General features: G+C 32.8%; 1 protein-coding gene across 1 annotated transcript; it reads left to right on the forward strand.

Annotated features, from left to right (window-relative positions):
* The first annotated feature begins 494 nt into the window (after positions 1-494).
* LOC100242943 (probable protein phosphatase 2C 75) lies at positions 495-5,568 on the forward strand. The gene is made up of 4 exons (XM_010664048.3): positions 495-1,021; positions 1,125-1,490; positions 3,196-3,301; positions 5,071-5,568. Exons 1-4 carry the CDS (start codon positions 704-706, stop codon positions 5,403-5,405), a joined length of 1,125 nt encoding a protein of 374 aa, XP_010662350.1. The 5' UTR covers positions 495-703; the 3' UTR covers positions 5,406-5,568.
* The last annotated feature ends 15,350 nt before the right edge of the window (positions 5,569-20,918 follow it).

The following is a 20,918-nucleotide window of genomic DNA, read 5'->3' on the forward strand; positions in this document are numbered from 1 at the left end:
GCTAATGTTTTAATTATATGAGTCCACCCTTAATCATTTTGTACCTTGGCGTTATTATTTATAGTGTCATTTTATATCCCGAAACTAAGAAAAATAAGATGTTTAGAAAAATTTAAAATATATTTTTAAAAATTAGAAAAATCATTTATAATATTAACAAATTACATAGTCTTGTTTTCTCAAAAAAAAAAAAAAAAAAAACATTTAGGTAGAAAATACATTCACTAAAATTACTTCGACGAGGAAGTTGAAGTGGTCAATGGCCTGAGCCGGCCTGTTTTGAATTCAGATTCAAGTGGGGTTGCATTTCAATCCAGCGAATCGGCACTAAAATTGACTGAGGAAAAATCAAGTAGAAAACGTTTATTTTTCAGAAAAAAGGAAGGATGGTGAAGGACACGTAGATGGAAGCGAGGGGGTGGTCGGTGAAGGTCCGTTCGGATAGGTTGGGCACGTGACACGAGAAATAGCGAGAACCCGACACGTTAACATTTCTCTTCAACTTTTGAAACAAGTGTTCTCTACTTTCTCTTCGTTCTTTCTGGGGGTAGAACCGAATATGACTGACTGCGGCGAGTACGGTGGTAGGTACCGGAGATATACTAGACAACCTTGAAAGACAGAGGTCACGATTCACCGAACAAGAGTAAAAAGAGTAGTGTCGCCCCTGCAGAATTGGCTGCTCTCTAACGCCATCGTGAATATGAGCGCCAGAGAGAGCGGAGGAGGGAATTCCAACTTCACCGTGGAAGGGAATCAGAATCTGGCGGAGGAGGAGGGGAGTAATCCCGCTCCGTCAGCGACGTCGTCCGGTGACGACACAGAGTCGTCGTTGTCCATCCTGACGGCGCCGTCGGAGGCGCCGCCTCCAGAGCCGGTTTTCGGAATGATGACGGTGTCGGGAAGAATGCAGGAAATGGAAGATGCGGTATCCGTGCAAACGAACCTTTGCCGGCCGGAGATCAACCGGGGGCTGCCGGTGCATTTCTTCGGCGTCTACGATGGTCATGGAGGATCTCATGTAAAAGCATTGTTTCATAGTCATTGTGGATGCCATTAAAGACTGTCAATTACTTGAAGTACATGAATTAATATAATTTAAATAAACGAATATTTGCATGTAGGTGGCGAACCTGTGCAGAGAGATGATGCACTTGATATTAGAGCAGGAGTTGATGAGCGTGGACAACACGCAGGAGGGTGCGCATGGTGGTGAACCAGGCGGCAAGGAGATTGAGAATAAAGAGGGGTGGACAAGAGCCCTGAAGAGGTGCTTTCAGAGAATGGACGAGGTGGTGCTAAACTCCTGCTTGTGCAGAAACGATTGGCGGCAGTGCAGCTGCCGCGGCATCATGGAGGTGGAAATGACGGGGACCACGGCGGTGGTGGCTATTATCACCACTGACCACATTGTTGTTGCCAACTGCGGGGATTCACGCGGCGTCCTCTGCCGTGAAGGCACCGCCATCCCTCTGAGCTTTGATCACAAGGTTCGTCACCTCTCTTCCCTAAACGTTAGTGCTTTCTGTTGACACCTGTTCACAATTCTTCTACAAATTTATATATTTTTAGACTGTCTGGCAGAAGGTTGTGGAAAATATGACATGGTTAAAACCGAAAATTATATATTTTTACTTGGATTGTTATTAGAATAATCTTGTTCTTCTTATCATGACATGTTTGAAACCTTGAAATAAGGAATGATAAATAAAATAATAATAATTTATTTATTTTTATATTTAAATTACTCATGGGAAATGACAATAAAAATAAAATTTGTATTTTAATAGAAATAAAATTTGTTCTTTTATCATAATTTTAATTTAACCCTTCTCTTAAAGAATCCAAACAGATTTCCTTTCTTTCCCTTTTTCTATTTATTTATTTTTATAATGAAGAAAGGAAATTTAAGCTTTTCCGCATATTGGGTGCAACTTCGATAAGGTTGGTTTCATCCAACCTAATGTTTGGATGAATTTGAACAAAACATTTTTAATGTTTGAGTTGAATTTGGGTTAAGTCTCCTTTAACTTGAACTCAATTTGGTTTAGACTCGAGTGAAACTTCAAACAATCCCAACCTAACTCAAACTCAATTTAATATTTTTATAATATTTATTATATAATAATATTCATTTTTTGTTTATATATTTTTAAAAAAAAATCAAATTATAATTATACTATATACTTATTCATTTTTAAAAAGATATATAAGTTTTTTTTATTGATATCTTGAAGTTTTGTATTATTTACTATTTAAATTTTGGTATAATTTTTAAAAACTATTATGGATAAATTTTGAATTATATAATCCAATCCAATTAATCTGAATTTAAAAAAATGAGGTTAGACAGGTTGTACTTAGTTAAATATTAAAGATTAAGTTGAGTTGAACTTAAGTTAATTGTTTCTAAATCCGAATTAGACTTCGATTAGCCATCGACTCGTCCAACCCACACTAACACCGGCTGCACTCCTAGTGCCAAACTTAAATTAACACATCATGATAACAAGTGGACATCTGCTCATGAAAATTACTAATTCCACTACATATTCGACTTAATGATTTGACCATGTTAAATTCATTCTAGCATTGGCATAGATCACTGCTATGTGGTTCAATATTTTTCATAGCTAGCCTAATAATTTTGTACCACTATTCAAGCCAAATTTGTCTCATGGTTGATGGAGTAGTGTGGTAATGCACTATCTCAACGGTAGACGACAAACCAGCTAGGTTAGGGGTCATCAAAGTGTCTAAATAGAGAAAAAGGCAGTGATTCCTTAACAAAGATTATAATATTGAATGCGTGCAAGTGAAAGCAATGATTCCCCAACAAAGATTATAATATGGGAATTGACGTAAAGTGTTTAAAAGGGTTAACAAAGCAGTGATTCACGACAAAGATTATAATATGGGAATATGGGGATTAAGGTGTCTTTTCATGGGAAATGTCTATATACATATCAAAGCAATGACTCCATAACAAATATTATAACATGGGAATAAGGAAATTGTGGTGTCTTTTTATATGGGAAGTGTCTAAATAGATGATAAAGCAGCGATCCCATAAAGAAGATTATAATATAAGAATTGAGGTGTAAGATTATAATATAGGAGTTGAGGTGTTTTTTTAATTATTAGTACTACTTTTATGAATGTATGTGCCAATAACCATCTCAGCTTTGCTTTCAGCCGGACAGATCAGATGAACTTGCTAGGATAAAATCCTCTGGAGGCCGAGTTATCATTATGAATGGAGCAAGAGTTGAGGGAATGCTTGGAATGTCACGAGCAATTGGTAATGTATTTTGAAATTGGTGTTTGTTTTTTAGCTGAATAGAAAAAGTCAAAACATTTGGCTTTTTCTATTCAGTTCAAAGTAATCTATTGACGTCGTTTAATACAACTAAATCGAATCTATTGATAACAAGTTCATTTTAATTATATTGAATGATTTCAATAGGTTACTTTTAGATGAATAGAAAAAATCAAATATTTTGACTTTTTTTATTTAACCAAAAAACAAACATCACCTTAATTTTTATCAATATGAGAAATCTAGTTTTGTTGCAAGACACTACATATGGTCGTCGTTTAGAAAAGCTTTGTTGAAATTGACAATTTGTTCGCTAGCATTTAGAAACTTTAAGAATCTGAAACAGTTCATCACATCCAATTGATTCCAATGAACCAAGTGAAGATCATGTAATGCTGACCAAACGGCTTGGAGTGAAGAAACATTACGAGTGTTGATGGAAAAATTAACAAAAGCAAAAGAAACTGAAAAAGTGAAGAAAGAAATGTTGTGGGAGCCGATGCTTTAATCCATAAAGTTGGATCCAACATAAAGATAAAACAAAATCATAGATGAAATCATATAAGAGGCACTGAAGTGGTTTACTCAATCATGCTTATGTTTATGGTATGAAAAATTATAGAGGACCAAAAAAATGACTGATACAATTATTGAGCCCTAGTTGCATAAATGCCTCGACTCTTCTTCATATTCCTACCTACAATATAGGCTTTATATGTCCATAGATGGCCTACAATATTTATATGGATATTATTGATAATATTTTTAAATATCATTTTTGTAAAAATATATTAATATATAAAATACTGTATATAATGTTCTTTATTAGAATGAAGGATTAAATGCACATTATACTTTTAACCTTTAGTGTGTTTTGCATTTTATCCATTTATATTTAAAAGTCAATACTTTACCCTCCAATAAAAAGTCAATAAGTTGTTAAGTGAAGAAACAAAACTAAAATACAATGAAAAACATTTATTGTTTAAGTTCGAAATTATCAAACTTCGTAGTTGTTTTGGTGAAAAAGTTGCTTCTACTGAAATAATGTCTTTGCTTTTATAATCTCTCAAGATAGTCATGTGCCTTTGCTTGGCATGCCTCTAACAGAAAAATTCCTTATTTCATTTTGTATTTTAATCCCATGTTCTCATGAATACGAGTCATTCGTTTTCTCAAGAACACATAGCAATTTCGTTTAGTCGAGCATGGAAACTATCCTGGTTTATTGAGCACACAGGTGTTCATGCTCAAAACCTTTATCCATTACAAAAATAATGTATAAAAATTATAAATAGTCATGGAAACATTTATCTAAATTAAAAAATCAAAATTGGTAGTTATTATATTTCGAAGGCATTTGAGAAATTCCAGTTGGAAGTTACCAACTCAAAATTGGTTTTATCCAATTTCAAATTAATACTTGAACTAGAATGTGAAAAAGAGTGATCCTTTATTTAATTTTATGAAGTGTTTGTAATTAGGGGCAAAATATTGGTCTTTAACAAGTTTGGGGGTCAAAATATTGGGTTCAAATGTGAGGGGGTAAATTGTAAAACACACTAGACATTAAGAGGGTAAAATGTATTTAATGTTGAATATATATCAAATTTCCAATTTAAGAAACTTACCACCAAGAAAGAATGAGCTAACGAATGTGTTTGTGGCATTTTTCTCTAAAAGGATGGAATGAACTGCTAGGTAGATGAGTCAACATTTGATGCTTTTACTCCTTTTGATTTGTTTTACAGGAGACAGGTATCTAAAACCATTTATAACATCAGAGCCTGAGATAACATTCACAAAAAGAGAGGCAGGAGATGAGTGTTTAATTCTGGCAAGTGATGGCTTATGGGATGTTTTGCCTAATGAGGTGGCTTGTGGGGTAGCTTCTGGGTGCCTTCGACGAGAGTCTCATGCCACTACTGAAAACCTTAAGTCGGAGGATTGGAAAGAAAGTGAAAGCACTGGACAATTTTACCCAAATCATACTACACAGGCTGCTGCGCTTCTCACCCGCCTTGCTTTGGGACGGCAAAGCCTTGATAACATTAGTGTTGTCGTTGTTGACTTACAAAGGAGTTGAAATGAAGGTCGAATGGAGTAGAAGTGGATGGAATTGTCCATGTTTGATTGAAACTAATTTGCATGTTTAGGTTTCTTTGTTCTAGACGAAAAACCTTTATGATCATTTGGACAAAGGAGATTATAGATGGATAGCTTGCAAGCATTATAATGGCTCCATTCAACTTATGGTATTATTAAGAATGACAATTTTACAGGTAAATCGGGTCACCCACCCTGCCCCGTCCCTATTGGGACGGGTATGGGAATATCCTATTTGGGCATATAACGGGTTTGGGGAGTATATAAAAACCCGAATCGCATTCGGGGCGAGGATGGGTTTTGCAGTTAATGCCCCTGCCCAATATATGAATTACCAATTTACCCTTATAGCATTAAAAAATACCCAAAAAGTCCTTCATATATATAATCATTTCTTCCTCAAGATCCAGGATTCTTTCGCTTGTAAGACAATAAGAGAGCTTTCATTTTCTCATTTCTTCCTAAATTGCTTCCTCCTATTTCACTCTAAAAGCATAGTTTTTGCTCTAAAAACCAGAATACCAAATTCGTAGACAACAGATAATTAGGGTTTCTATGGATTCCTCATTTCCAAGTAAGAAAACCCTAAGTTTTGAGGCTTTGTTAGAAATGTCTTGTTTTTCATATTTTTCTGGTTTTAGTAGATGGATTTGAGATTTTTTGGGTTGTTTATTTGTAGATTTGTGCATTTTGTTCTCGTATGTGCAGTTTGTAGTTTTGTTGCACAACAAATGCTTGATTAAATGTGGATGAGGAGACAACACAATGTGGGTGTCATCAAAGTATGAATCATTTTGAAAGAGGTTCTTTGTAGCTTAAATATGAGAACCCAAATAGTGTTCGTTGAAATTTCAGAGACCCAAGTTCTGTAAAAACATGATTCCCAAAAACACATTTGGGATGGGGATGGGATTATCAGCTCTTTTGTAAATGGGCATAGGGGACACCAACTCACCCCGCCCCGGGTTTGGGACGGGGATGGGAAAAAATTATATAACCGAGACTAAAATGGGGTAGGGGTGGCCTATCCCATACCCGCCCCATTGTCATCCCTAGGTATTGTTCTTTGACTGGATCATGATGAATGGTAGTGTTGTGTTAATATATAGTGTTGAGTTACAATAATGACATTCGATAGTACAACTAGCATGGTCAACAATATATATATAAAAAAAAATGAAGACATGTCAATAAAAGACTTATTAATTTATCAAAATATAAATATTCATGTCATTTAAAAAAAAATTGTCATACAACCATTTCTATACATCCTTGAATCTTTGGCTAAAACATGCCCCTACAACATTTATCATTGAAAGTCACAAACTACCAAATAAAAGTCTCAACTCTCCATCTTCCATAATCTTTGAGCATTTCTTTTAACTTGGAAAAGAAAAGAAAAAAAGAAAAAAAAAATGTTATTTGTTAGGAAACTCTTGTTGGACTGTGAAGCCAAAATTAATCTTGTTGTGTTTAACTTGGGAAATAAAATAATTTTTTTTTGTTGATTAAAGAATTTGCCTCTATTATATATTTAATCATTTTATGTTTAAGGTTTTGTTTTTAGAGAGTATGATTGCAATTGAGTTATTTTTTTAGGAGCTTCACCATTCTAACTCCTTTCTTTCATTCTGATTAGTGATTTGTTGAGTGTTAGAAAACTTTATAGATGTAGGGATCACATTGATCACCGAACCAAGTTAAAAATCTTGTTTTTTTTTTTTCTTTAGTTTGGTTAACAACTCTTATAAGTTTTCCATCTGTCATCAAAATCTTGAAACTTCTTTCAAATGGAATAACTACAAATAAGTGAATACTTTGATCAACAAGATACAAACATGTAAGAACAAATTTAAATGGATTTAGAAAAACACCCAATGTTGTGTTGGTAGAGTTCATGAGCCGGCATGGAAGAGTTCATGATACTATGCAAGTCAATGCTTGATTTGTTAAGAATTCAAAACCAAAGCTTGCAAGTCGTCAATTATTTTGAAGACCAGTGAAAATAAAAAAATGTTTGTCATTAGGGAAGTCTTGTATGCTTCCATCTGTAATCAAAATCTTGAAACTTCTCAATAAGATACAAACATGTAGAACAAATTTTAGCAAGTTTAGAAAAGTACCCAATGTAGGTAAAGGCAGTGAGTCTGCTTGTAGAAATTGAGGATATACGTACCCTATATATATGTCAATTATCCATTATTGAGGACTCAACTAAAACTTGCAGTAATCCATTATCACTTGGTCTTAAACATGGTTGGAAGATCATTTTCACAAGTTTTTGTTGTTATTGTCTTGCTTGTATTGTGTACCAAATTTGGGCATGGATCCACTTTGAGGATTGGCGATGTTAAAGTGGGATGCATAGAAAGAGAGAAACAAGCTCTCCTTATGTTTAAACAAGGCATTGTCGATTATTATGGCCACCTTTCATCATGGGGGATAAAGAAGATAAGAAAGACTGTTGCACATTTTGAGAGAAATAGAGAAGAGAAACAAAGGGTAAAAAATAGATGATAAAACGGGCAGAGAGGTCCTCTCTCTTTCTCAGTCTCTTATTTTATTAAGAGTAAGAACCAAGAAATTTATACAATAAGAAGAAACCAACCCTAACAACCTAACCTATTATTCAATGCTACGTAGCACAAGAATCTCTTTAGAAGTTTCAAAATGCTTTTTAACACTCCCCCACAAGCTAAGCGTTGAGGGAAAGATGATGTTTAGCTTGTTACAAAGTTTGTAGAATGAGGATGATGAAAGAGGCTTTGTGAAGATATCTGCTATTTGAGCATAGGCCAGAACATGTTAACTGCCAAGGTTTTCTCTAAAACTTTGTCACAAACAAAGTAAAAATCAAACTCAATGTGTTTCATTTGAGAGTGTTGAATTGGACTAGCACTTAAAGATACAGTGGTGAGATTATCACACCAAATGATTGGTGTTTGAGGTTGTAGAACTCGTAGTTCTTTCAACAATCCTTACAGCCACATTATTTTAACGGTAACATTTGCTAGGCTTTGATACATACTCTGCTTCAATGCTAGAATGAGAGGTGGTTGTTTCATGGAGCTCCAAGTGACTAGGTTTTGTTTGAGAAATATGCAGTAGCTTGAGGTTGATTTCCTATCATCGGGATCAGATGCTCAATCCGAATAAGAAAAACCTTCAAGAAACAAATGTGAAGGTTTTGAAAAATAAAGACCATGATGAAGAGTGCCATTAAGATATCAAAGTATTCGTTTAACAACTTGCTAGTGAGAGTTCAATGGATTGTGCATAAACTGAGATACTTTTTATTCACATTATAGAATATTTCAAGTATGGTAATAGTAGCATATTGTAATGCCCCCACAATACTCCGATAAAGCTTGGGATATGGAATAGGTTCACCTTGATATGCTGAGAGTATCAAACCTCTAACCATAGGTGTTGAAAAGGCCTTTGTTGTAACCATTTTGGTCTTTCTTAAAATATCGGTGAGATACTTCTCTTGTGAGAGCAACATTCCTCCATTTTCAGTATGTTGAACTTCAATGCCCAAAAAATAATGAAGAGTGCCAAAGTCCTTGAGTGAAAACTTTTTATTGAGTAGGAAGATCAATGTGGAAATTACAAGTGAATTATTTCTGGTGATGATGATATCATCAACATAGACCAAAAGATAAATACACAAGGTAGAAGTAAACTGAAGAAACAATGATTGATCAGCTTTAGAACTCATAAAACCAAGTTGCAAGAAAGAATCCTTGAGTTTATCAAACCGAGCTCGAGAAGCTTGCCTTAATCCATAAAGGGCTCTATGAAGCTTGCATACTAGTGGAACACAAATTTTAGATTTCTCAAAACCAGAGGGTTGTTCCATCAGAACTATTTCATGAATAATACCATTAAGAAATGCATTATTCACATCTAGTTGGCGAATCTCCCAATTTTGAGCAAGAGCTAATGTGAAAACTACCCGAATAGTGCTTAGTTTTATTACTGGGATGAATGCCTTTGTGAAGTCAAAACTAGGCCTTTGAATATATCCTTTTGCGACCATTCGTTCCTTATAATGAGCAATAGAATCATTTGGATGTCTCTTAAGTTTGAAAATCCACTTACACCAAACAATTTTCTTGTCTGAAGGTTGAGAAACTAGAGACCATGTGCCATTAGCAATTAAAGCATCATATTCTTCTTGTATAATAGCTTTCCATGGGCGACTTTGAAGAGCTTCCTACACTATAGTTGGTTTAACAGTAGAAAAGTTAGTTGTTAGCAGCACTCTAGGTTTATGAATCCCTACTTTAGACTTGGTCCTCATTGGGTGGATATTCCCCAATGGTGTTAAGGTAGGTTGTTAAGTTACCAATGGTTCTGGCTGAACTGAGGTTAAATTGTTACTAGTTCATGGACTTGTTTATGTCTTCGGAGTAGTAGAGGGATCAAGTTCTTTCAAAGAATAAGGGGAAATATGATTAGACTTAGTGTGAAGAGTATCAGGATGGATTATAGGATGAATTAAGGTTAATAATGGGAGCCATGAGCTAGTATTAACATGATTAGAGATTGTAGAACATTCAAGAATTGTTGTTGAAGCAAAAGGAAACATGTTTCCATCAAATGTAACATGCCTAAATATGTAGATCCTACCACTCAGATCTAAACACTTGTATCCTTTGTGTTTATGGTTGTATCCAACAAATGTATAGGGAACTGAATGAAATTGCATTTTATGAGAATTATATGGTCTTAAGTACGGAAAACATTAACAACCAAATACCATTAAGAAGGAGTAATCGGGTTTAGTGCGAAAAAGCCTCTCCAAGGAAGACTGTCCATGAAGAACTGATTTTGGCAACCTGTTAATAAGGTAAACAATAGTTGCAAAGGCATCATCCCAAAATTTCTAAGGTAAAGAAGATTGAGCTAAGAGGGTTAAACTTGTCTCTATAACGTGTCTATGTTTCCTTTCTACAATATCATTTTGTTCTGAAGTATGTGGACAAGATAACCTATGAGTGACTCAAGTTGATTGCAGAAATAAAGTTAGTGATCTAAATTCACCACCCTAATCAGTTTGAAGAATTTTGATCTTTCTATTGAAAAGAATTTCAATTTGAGCCTTAAAATGTAAAAAAGTTTGAGTGACTTCAAATTTGGATTTTAAGAAGGAGATCCAAGTGTACCTTGAATACACATCAACAAAACTAATGTAATATCTAAACTCATTCCTAGATGTCACTGAAGCAACACCCCAAAGATCAAATTCTATTAAATGTAATGGATCATTATATATAGTCAAGGAATTTGAGAAAAACAATTTATAACTTTTTCCAAGTTGACAGGCAGAACAAATATGCTCATTCTCATTCATTGAAAACTTCAAATTACAATTTGATAGGACTTGTTTGACAGTAGAGAGAGTTGGGTGTCCTAATTTCCTATGCCATAAACTCAAAATAGTAGATGGCTTAATATTATCATCATTTTGATTGGAAGTAGAAAGGATAGGAGATTCTGGACCACAACCTCCTATTCTACTAGATTTAAGAGACAAGACTTGGTGATCCTTGGAGCTAATGGGGGAAAACTGATGTGAACTAGTTGATGAAGATGGTTGAACCCTGAACAGGTTGAACCGATATAGCCCTTCATGTAGTCTCCCTTTGAACAGAGGTGTTCCCGTTGCTAGATCCTTCACAATGCAAATAGATGGATGAAACTCAAAGAATACATTATTTTCTCTAGCAAATTGACTAACACTGATGAGATTACGAGTAATGTGGGGAACATGTTGCAGGTTAGATAATGAAAAAACTCTAGGTGAATTAGAGAAACAAAGTGAGGAAAAACCAGAATGAGCAATCATCAAACCTACACTATTACCCATATGGATCTTATTTCTACCATGATACTCAAAACCAAAATTCAGATTACTAAGGTCATTTATAACATGATTTGTTGCTCCTGAATCTAGAAACCAGTTGTCATCATTAAGCAATTCTTAAGTAGTTAACATTGAAGTCATTGGACTTGTGTTTTTACCAACATTGTTGTTTGTAAGGACTGGATCATTTGTGAACCTAGAGAAATTTGGGTCAAAACAATGGTAACATTTCTGGATAGTGTGTCCAAATTTTTCACACAGCTGACATTGTGGCTTAGAACCACCATTCCATGAATGACCTCCTCCACAACCAGTATGACCTCGTTCTTTATTATTTTGAAATTATTATGCTTCCTAGTAGGATTGAGAAGCTCCCTGATTAAACCTTTGAATTCATTATTGAATCATTTCTGTTGATTTTGAAAAATAAGATTCACAGATGGTTGAAATCCGTTAGAGTTCATTGAATGCTACTTTATTTTACTTTCTTGGGCTAGTAGCAACCCTCGTACATCTTTCAAATAGTGAGAATCTACTCTAAAAGTAATGACTGAAATCACATAATCGTATTCAATGCCAAGACCAGCAACAATATAGAGAATCTGGTCTTCTTCTGAGATTTGATGCCTAATTGAAGCAAAAGTATCAAAATACATTTTCATTTTGAGAAGATATTCTCTCATTGGTAAGTCTGATTTCTTCAGACTTTGGATCTACAATTTATATTGCATAATCTTAGTTTTGCATCGTATTGCAAAGACTTTGTCAAGGGTTCTCCAAATATCATTAGCAGTGCTGCAACCTACCATTTGTGGTAGAATACTCTCACTCATTGAAGATAGAATCCAAGAGACAAGTAGTTGATCTTGTCTCTACCAAGTCACATACTCAAGATTCATTGACTGCAGACTTCCATTGACACTAGATGTCATCTCAGATGGACAAATAGAGATACCATAAATAAAACTCTCTAGACTGAAGCCTTGAATCATAGCAAAAGCTTGTTGTTTCCAAATGAGAAAATTTTCATCTGTGAGTTTTACCATAACTAGCTAACTTGAAAGTCTAATGACAGGATTGAAAGGAAATGAAGAATCAAAGATGGTTTCTAGTGAAGTTACCATTGTAGAGCTCTGAGCCGAAAACTCTAACACCATATGAGAGAAACGGAGAAGAGAAACAAAAGATAAAAATAAAGGATAAAAAACAAAAAATAAAATAGTAAAAAAACCCTCTCTCTTTTTTAGTCTCTTATTTTATTAAGAGCAAGAACCAAGAAATTTATACAACAAGAAAAAACCAATCCTAACAACCCAACCTATTATTCAATGCCATGTAGCACAAGAATCTCTCTAGAAGTTTCAAAATGCTTTTTAACACACATGAAGAGGAGTACTGTATAGCAACCACACGAATCACATCATCAAGCTTGATCTTGGTGACCAGTCTCTGAGAGGTAATATTAGTTTCTCATTGAGTGAATTGCACCACTTGAATCATTTGGACCTAATCAGCTAGAACTCTTTCAATTGGGGCAATATACCGGAGTTCATCAGTTCCTTTAGCCAACTAAGATACTTCAATCTCTCCTACAATGAGTGGAGGGGACCATTTTCCAATCAAATAAGAAATCTTTCAAACTTGAAATTTCTTGATCTCAACAATAGTATTTTTCTCAAGTCTAACAACCTTGAGTGGCTTTCTCGTGTTTCTTCATTGAGGTGCCTTGACTTGAGTATGATTGATCTTAGTGAAGCCATCCATTGGCTACAAGCAATCACTAAAATGACTTCCCTAACTAAGTTATACTTAAGTACTTGTGATCTCCCTCTCATCATCCCTCGATCGATTTCTTATATGAATTCTTCTACATCTCTTGTTGTTTTTTATCTTTCTCTTAATCTTCTCACTTCTTCACTATACCCATGGTTAACTAACTTTACTGGTAGCCTTGTTCATCTTAACCTCTCTTATAATCAGTTACAAGGTTCCATTCCAGAAGTTGTTAGGAACATGATTTCCCTTGTATCTCTTAATCTCTCTAATAATCAATTTGAAGGCGAGATTCTAAAATCCCTTAGTAACAACCTTGTTTATCTTAATCTCTTTGTCATTTAGTTACATGGTTCAATTCCAAATACTTTTGGAAACATGATTTTTCTTAAAGATCTAAATCTCTCCTCCAATCAACTTCATGGTGAAATTCCTAAATCCTTCAGGAATTTATGCTCTTTGCATTTGTTGGAGTTGTATCCAAGCCATCTGAGTTACATTTTGAGTAGTCTTGATCATATCCCACTAACTATCTATTTCATCCCTCAACATGAAAGAAGCTAAAGAAACTCTCATTTCCTCAGGGACTGCCATTATATCAAAAAAAAAAAAAAAAATTCTTTCAACCAATTCTCATCTTCAAGAAAAATTAGTCCCATCCCGAAAGATTGGAGGAATCAGTACTTAGAATTCTTGAATTAAGCTCACATACACTTTGGTATTCTGAACCAGTAGCTGGATATATTGTAGTTCTTCCATCAATTCCATTACCATGAGATAGTGGAGATGATCTAGTTGTTCGTCTAGGCCTTGTTGTTAATCTATTCCTTGCTCTAGGCATTTTATCTTAGAAAAGTACACAAGGGTTAGATTATCAATACATCATGGTATAAGGGCTATTCATTAAATCAAACATCCTTAAACAATACAATTAAACCAATTATGTCATATACAAGCATCTTGAAAACAAACATAATACCAACTATACTATAGTAATGGATTCTCGATGATAAGGAATTCAAACAAGCAACATGATCACAATTATCATAACTAGGCATACCCACACCAATACAAGCAAAAATGTCATCATCACAACAAAGACACCAACCTAACATTCATCATTTAACCTTTCACCTTAATGTCACTATATCATACACAATAAAAGAGTATAACAATAATAATGAGGAATCCAATGCACCTATTAGGCTCCCCACCTATTGTCCACCTTAGGCATCTAATCCCTTATGCTTGATACCAAGCTGCTAAGCAAGAGGTGGTAGGTCACAAGCCTGCCACCAACCTCAAATCTCCCAAAATTGATATTTAGTCCTTCTAGTTGTGCATTTTATGCCTACTGCAACCCATTAGCCCTTTAGGTTTTCATAATCCTAAATTCACCCCTATGAAGCTAATAAGCATGTTTAAGTTATTAACTAATCCCGTTTAACCTTAATCAAGGTTTAATTCATAATTAAATAAGATTAACACTAAACTAGTTTTAAAATCTAATTAAGCACGTTTAAGGATAAGTACTAAAATAATCATTATTGCTTATTTAATTCATTACTACTAGGTATTACATCTGATGTCATCCCCAGCTGGTATGCAAATGTAAGTTCCAAGTTGGATTATTTCAATATCTCCAACAACCAGATCAGAGGCATGATGCGGGATGTATCAATGAAATCTTCTTTGGTAATCGATTTGAGTTCAAACCATTCTGAGGGTCCAATGCCAAAACTTCCTTCTACCATTAATGTTCTGGATCTTGGACAGAACATGTTTTCTGGGCCAATTTCATCACTGTGTACAAATAGGATTGGGAGTTTGAGCTACCTTGACCTCTCACATAACCTATTATCAGGAGAGCTTCCCCATTGTTGGAAAGAATGGAACATGCTAAACATTCTCCTTTTGCCAAACAATAATTTTTCTGGCAAAATTCCCAACTCAACGGGCTAACAATCATCTCACAGGTGAATTGCCTTCTTCGTTGAAGAACTGCACGAAATTGACTCTTATTGATTTAGCAAAAAATAAGTTTTCGGAAAAAATACAGGCATGGGTAGGAGAAAGCTTATCAGATTTGGCTGTTTTGAACCTGCGCTCCAATGGGTTTAATGGAAGGATACCTTCCAGTCTATGTCAGCTAAAAATGCTACAAATATTGGATCTCTCAAGGAATAATATATCAGGTGCTAGACCAAGATACTTCAACAATTTCACGGCTATGACTCAAAAAGGACCACCAGTCACTGTATATGACTACTCTGCTACAACAAAACCATCAAGCAGAGGATACGAAAGCCTTGGCATCTATTTTGATAGTACGTCATTATTTTGGAAAGGAGGAGAAGCTGAGGACAAGAACATTCTTGGACAAATGAGGAGCATTGATCTGTCAAGCAACAGAGTACTAAATGGAGAGATACCTGAAGAAATAACCGAGCTTTTGGAATTGGTATCATTGAACTTATCAAGAAACAATTTAACTGGAGTAATCACTCCCACGTTTGGTCAACTAAAATCTCTAGATGTTCTTCATTTGTCTAGAAACCAACTTTTTGGTCAAATTCCCACTAATCTTTCTCAAATATATCGTTTGAGTTTCTTAGACCTATCAAAAACTAACCTGTCAAGTAAGATTCCATCCGGGACTCAGCTCCAAAGCTTTAATGCCTCCGCATGCATGGGGAATCCTCAACTCTGTGGTTATCCGCTTTTGAAAGAATGTTCAAGAGATGACGAAGAGCAATACCCCCCCTCCTCTGATAGCAACGGAGACATCATTCACTGTGATGAGGATGGCCCATGCTTTTATGCTAGTATAGCACTTGGATTCATCACTGGATTTTGGGGAGTTTGTGGTGATGCTCAGCAATACATGGAGATATTCCTATTTTCAATTCTTCATCAAACTAAAAGATTGGCTCTATGTGACAATATCAGTGAATACTGCCAGATTGCAGAGGAGTCTTCAAAGATAAATGGTAACAGATCTCTCTTTATCACAGAGTTACCATACTTGTCCTGTTGGTATTCTGCTGCTTTCTATTGCTTTCCTATTACTATTATCTCTGTCTTAATTCTTTTCAGGTAAGGTCCGGCTCTAAGCAATTTCCTCTATTTCTTTCCATGCAACATATTAAAGAGACTCATTTTCAAATTTAACATTGTTTTACCTTTTGTCTTTCACAAGTCAGGACTACAGTAGCACACAACTTGGTGTCTTCTAAATGATTAAAGGAAAATTGGGCTACGTGTGCCTGATTAGAAGCATGAGCAATTCTCTCCGGTACTTACTGGCATACGACGGTCGCTCACCATTGTGCAAAAAGGCGTTTGTTAAAGTTCTGTGCTATTTCTCATCATGGGTTTAAAGACATCATCCGTGCCATGCCGCCTATTTGTCAAAAGCAAATTTCATATCATTAAATATTGAATGGAGATTTAGCTCATCTTCATAATTGTTATCGACATTGGTCGAGACCTCATGAGCAACCAAGGCATCAACAACATGGACGCACATTATCAACAAAGATAGTCGAAAGACCATCAACATTAGGGAGAACAAGAGTAGCAGAATGGGAAGGACTAAAGACATGGACAAACCTTTGTAATACCTTTCGTTGCTCATCGCTCGTAGAGGTTGATCCAACCAACACATGAGTCTAATCAATTAGAAGCATGTGTAGGGTGGCTACAAAAATTATCATAAGACAACAAAAAGCTTCTCCATGTCATCAAACTCTCTAAAACTAGAGCTTGCCAATATGGATAGCAAATATTAGGTTTTGGGTTAGGATGGTATTTAGTTGTTATCTCACATATATAAAGTCACCAAGCATGAATTCTAATTCATCAACTACCACTATCATTAGGAGAATGAATCGATGCATTCCTTTAAAATTTTACTTGGTCAATAGCCATACAATCAATAGATCCATCAAAACCATCTAATATTAATGCAAAGACTCAAGTTCAAACTAAAACATCTATGTACAATCAATTATACACTACTCATATAGCATTTTTGTTTCAAACAAGGTAGTGTCTCATGTCCAAAATATAACACTTACAATACATCAAATTTTACCACATTGATTTATATCTTCAACAAATATCATGACATGTGTCACATGAGCACACACAAAGAAGGAATGGTTTCCAATCAAATAGAAAATAAATAAATAAAATTTGATAATTAAAATAAATAAATGAATAAATATCAATTTTATTTTTTATAATTATAAAGATAATTATCAAAATAATAATGACTATCCCTAATAAAATCAAAGATAATACTCAACCATATAATGACTTCCTTTTTTACTTTTCTTTTTCCACAAGACACTTTATACCCAAGTAGATTTGAAGAGAGCTCAACCTTTTAAATCTATATATTTGAAAGAAACCTTTGATCCAAAATTATGCATGCATGCATTAAAATGCTTTGAACGATTCTACCACATTTCATAAACTAATAAAATTATAATTTTATCTATAATTTTTACTAAAGAAAAATTTATGTGTACAATAATAAATATATAATTTTTATATTATTAAAATTAAAGACAATTATAATAAGTAATATATATAATTAATTAAAAAGTTTAAAGATGTTTGTAGGAATAAAATAAAATTCTATTATTTTAACTAATCTAAAAGTATGGGCTCCTAGTAAAACTTTTCTACCCAAACTATCCCTATAAGTCAAAATCTTCTACCCAAAAACCCTTCTAAAAATTATTAATTTTCTTTTATATAAAATAAGCAGATGTCTTTTTGAGTTTGTTTGGATGTTTAGGAGATAAGTGAAAATAAAATATACCGAAGTTTTTATCATTTGCTTGTCATTAAATATTTTTTGTTTGAACAAAATGATTCATATGTTTTAATTGGTTTTGTTGTTTTTTGATAATTTTTCAAGTGTCAAACTAGGGGTTTCAACATCACTCAATACTCCAACTTATTATCATCTTCATTTTCTTTGATTCTTTTCACATTCTTTTTGTGAGTATCTTTTGTTTGATTACTCTTGTTTTTGTCCCTTTTCTCAAAATCTTGTGCAAATTTTTTTATTGAATGGAAAAAATCAGTTTGTTTTCTTTGATGGTGATTCTATTTTACCTAATAAATCTGGGATCACTTATTTTATATCAATATCTTTCATTATTTTAGTTTTGCTCCTTATAAAAGCTCAAAAGATCAAGGCTTACTTAAGAGATACCAAGTCAAATCCGAGCGAAGGTATCGTACTTAATTTCCAATGTTCATTGTTATAATTCTTGAATTTTCATTTGTTTGCTTCTAATGAATTCTATATCCTAAAAATGTCTAGAGATGGAAAGACGAACTACAATTAAAATGTTATTTTCTAATATTCAAATATTAAACAATCCTCTCTAAACTTAATGTAAACTCTTTTTTTTTTCCATTTTTATTATGATACAAATAAAATTTAAGGAATATTTCTATTTTTAAGTAATATATCAATTTTTAAGTTTTTAATAACATATTTTATTAATATAAATTATCATATTATAAAAGAATTAAACAACTCAATAATAATACTTTTTTATATATATATATTTTATAGTTTAGGCAGTCCAACCGTGGAGGTGAATGTAGGTTAGCTGTTTATCTGCCCTCTAATTGTCTTCCCATCTGCTAAGTAGTTTTCTTGTATACTCTTGATTTCAATTATGTTGATGTTGACTCCACTTGTCTCATTTTCTTGTATGTTGTTTGCCTTTTGTATTATGTTAAAAGAAGAAAAGGATGTGTAGATTTGGAATCTATCTTTCTGCAATAAGTCATGAAGATTAATCAATGCTATGTTGAAATTATGCTAATGGGTGTGGCAAGGCAAATGAAGAGGTTTTTGAAAAGGGTGACCATGGTCATCTCAATCCACTGGATCCTACATATTTCTAATGAGTTCCTAATGAAAAGAAAAATATAGGGCGGTAATTTATCTTTAATTTAACCTTGTATGAATACCAGATGTCTTATGTTTGAATCATCCTTCTGTAATTTTTATTTTTTAATTTATTTCATTGAATATAAATTTAAATTCTATCTATCAACCGTCGTGATGTTAGTAATATGATATATATATATATATATATATTAAGTTAAAATCTTACGAACTTAAACTTAATGTTTAAAAAGATTGGTAATTAAATAACTAATAAGTCAAGAGGGTAATGAAGGGTGAGTGATGTTTGACATGATAGAACATAGAAGAGGGTATTCCCAAAAAGCAAAAGGAAGATGCCATGGCTCATTGAATTGTAGCCAATGTTTGTGACAGCATGTTTGTTTTATCGGCAAAGAGACAAACAAGTGGGTTCATAAGGGCTGCAAGTGGGCCTTGAATCCAAGCTCGACTAATGCTAATATTTTATGAAGGACAATGAGACTTTTGAGACCCGTTTGCCCAAAATCAAACTTTGCGGTCCAATAAGAAACAAATGGCATCTCCAAGAATGCTTCAAACAAACACCCATCACATCTATCATCCGCCCTATATCTTTGACTTCATTATTCTATTCACCTCCCAAAGTACTGTATACATCATTGCCCATAAACAGGAGTTTTGGGTCAAAATGACCCATTTGTTAAAAAAAAAATATAACATCTAATCACTTTTTAAAATTTATGTTTAAATTAGTTTCTTTGGTACCACATAGGTACCATGTAATTAAAAAGAAAAATTCATCATTTTAATTAAATTCTCAATTGACAATTGATGCTTCATTTTTTAGCTGAAACCGTAATTGTCATACTTCATTTTAAATTGAAGTCTCAGTTGACAATTGAGATTTCATTTTTGAACTAAAATCGTAATTATCAATTGAGACTTTATTTTTGAACTAAAGCTGCAATTGCCAACTAAAGCTTTAGTTAATTTTTTTAATTTAAAATTTAATTAAAAATTATTAAATTACAATTTATGATTGAAATTTAAAAATATATACTTAAATAATAAATTACTTATATTTAAACTTAAGAATCTAGTATTACTTCAAGAAACATAAATTGATAAATAGAAAATATTATAAATGAATATTTTATTTATTAATAAATTAGTAATCTTAAAATAATAAACTTATATAACATATAAATAATATATAAAATTGTATAATTTATTAATTTAAAATATTTAATTTGTTATTTTTTAAGATATTAATTTATTTGTATTATGAGAAATTTATCTTTATCGAAATAATAGTATACTTTTAAGCCGTAGTTGCTAACTGAGATTTCAATTATAATTTTTTTTTTTTTACTTTCAAATTTAATTAAAAACTATTAAATTACAATTTATTATTAAAATTAAAAATATATACTTTAATAATAAATTATTTATATTTAAACTATTATTTCGATAAAGATAAATTTGTCATAATACAAATAAATTAATATCTTAACAAACAACAAATTAAATATTTTAAATTAATAAATTATATAATTTTATATATTATTTATATGTTATATAAGTTTATTATTTTAAGATTATTAATTTATTAATAAATAAAATATTCATTTATAATATTTTCTATTTATCAATTTATGTTTGTTGAAGTAATACTAGATTCTTAAGTTTAAATATAAATAATTTATTATTAAAGTATATATTTTTAATTTCAATAATAAATTGTAATTTAATAGTTTTTAATTAAATTTAAAAGTAATATATATATATATATAATTGAAATCTCAATTAACAATTGCGGCTTAAAAGTATACTATTATTTCCAATAAGATAAATTTTTCATAATACAAATAAATTAATATCTTAAAAAACAACAAATTAAATATCTTAAAGTAATAAATAATACA

Source organism: Vitis vinifera, chromosome 16, assembly GCF_030704535.1.
Source record: "Vitis vinifera cultivar Pinot Noir 40024 chromosome 16, ASM3070453v1".
Lineage (NCBI taxonomy): Eukaryota > Viridiplantae > Streptophyta > Magnoliopsida > Vitales > Vitaceae > Vitis > Vitis vinifera.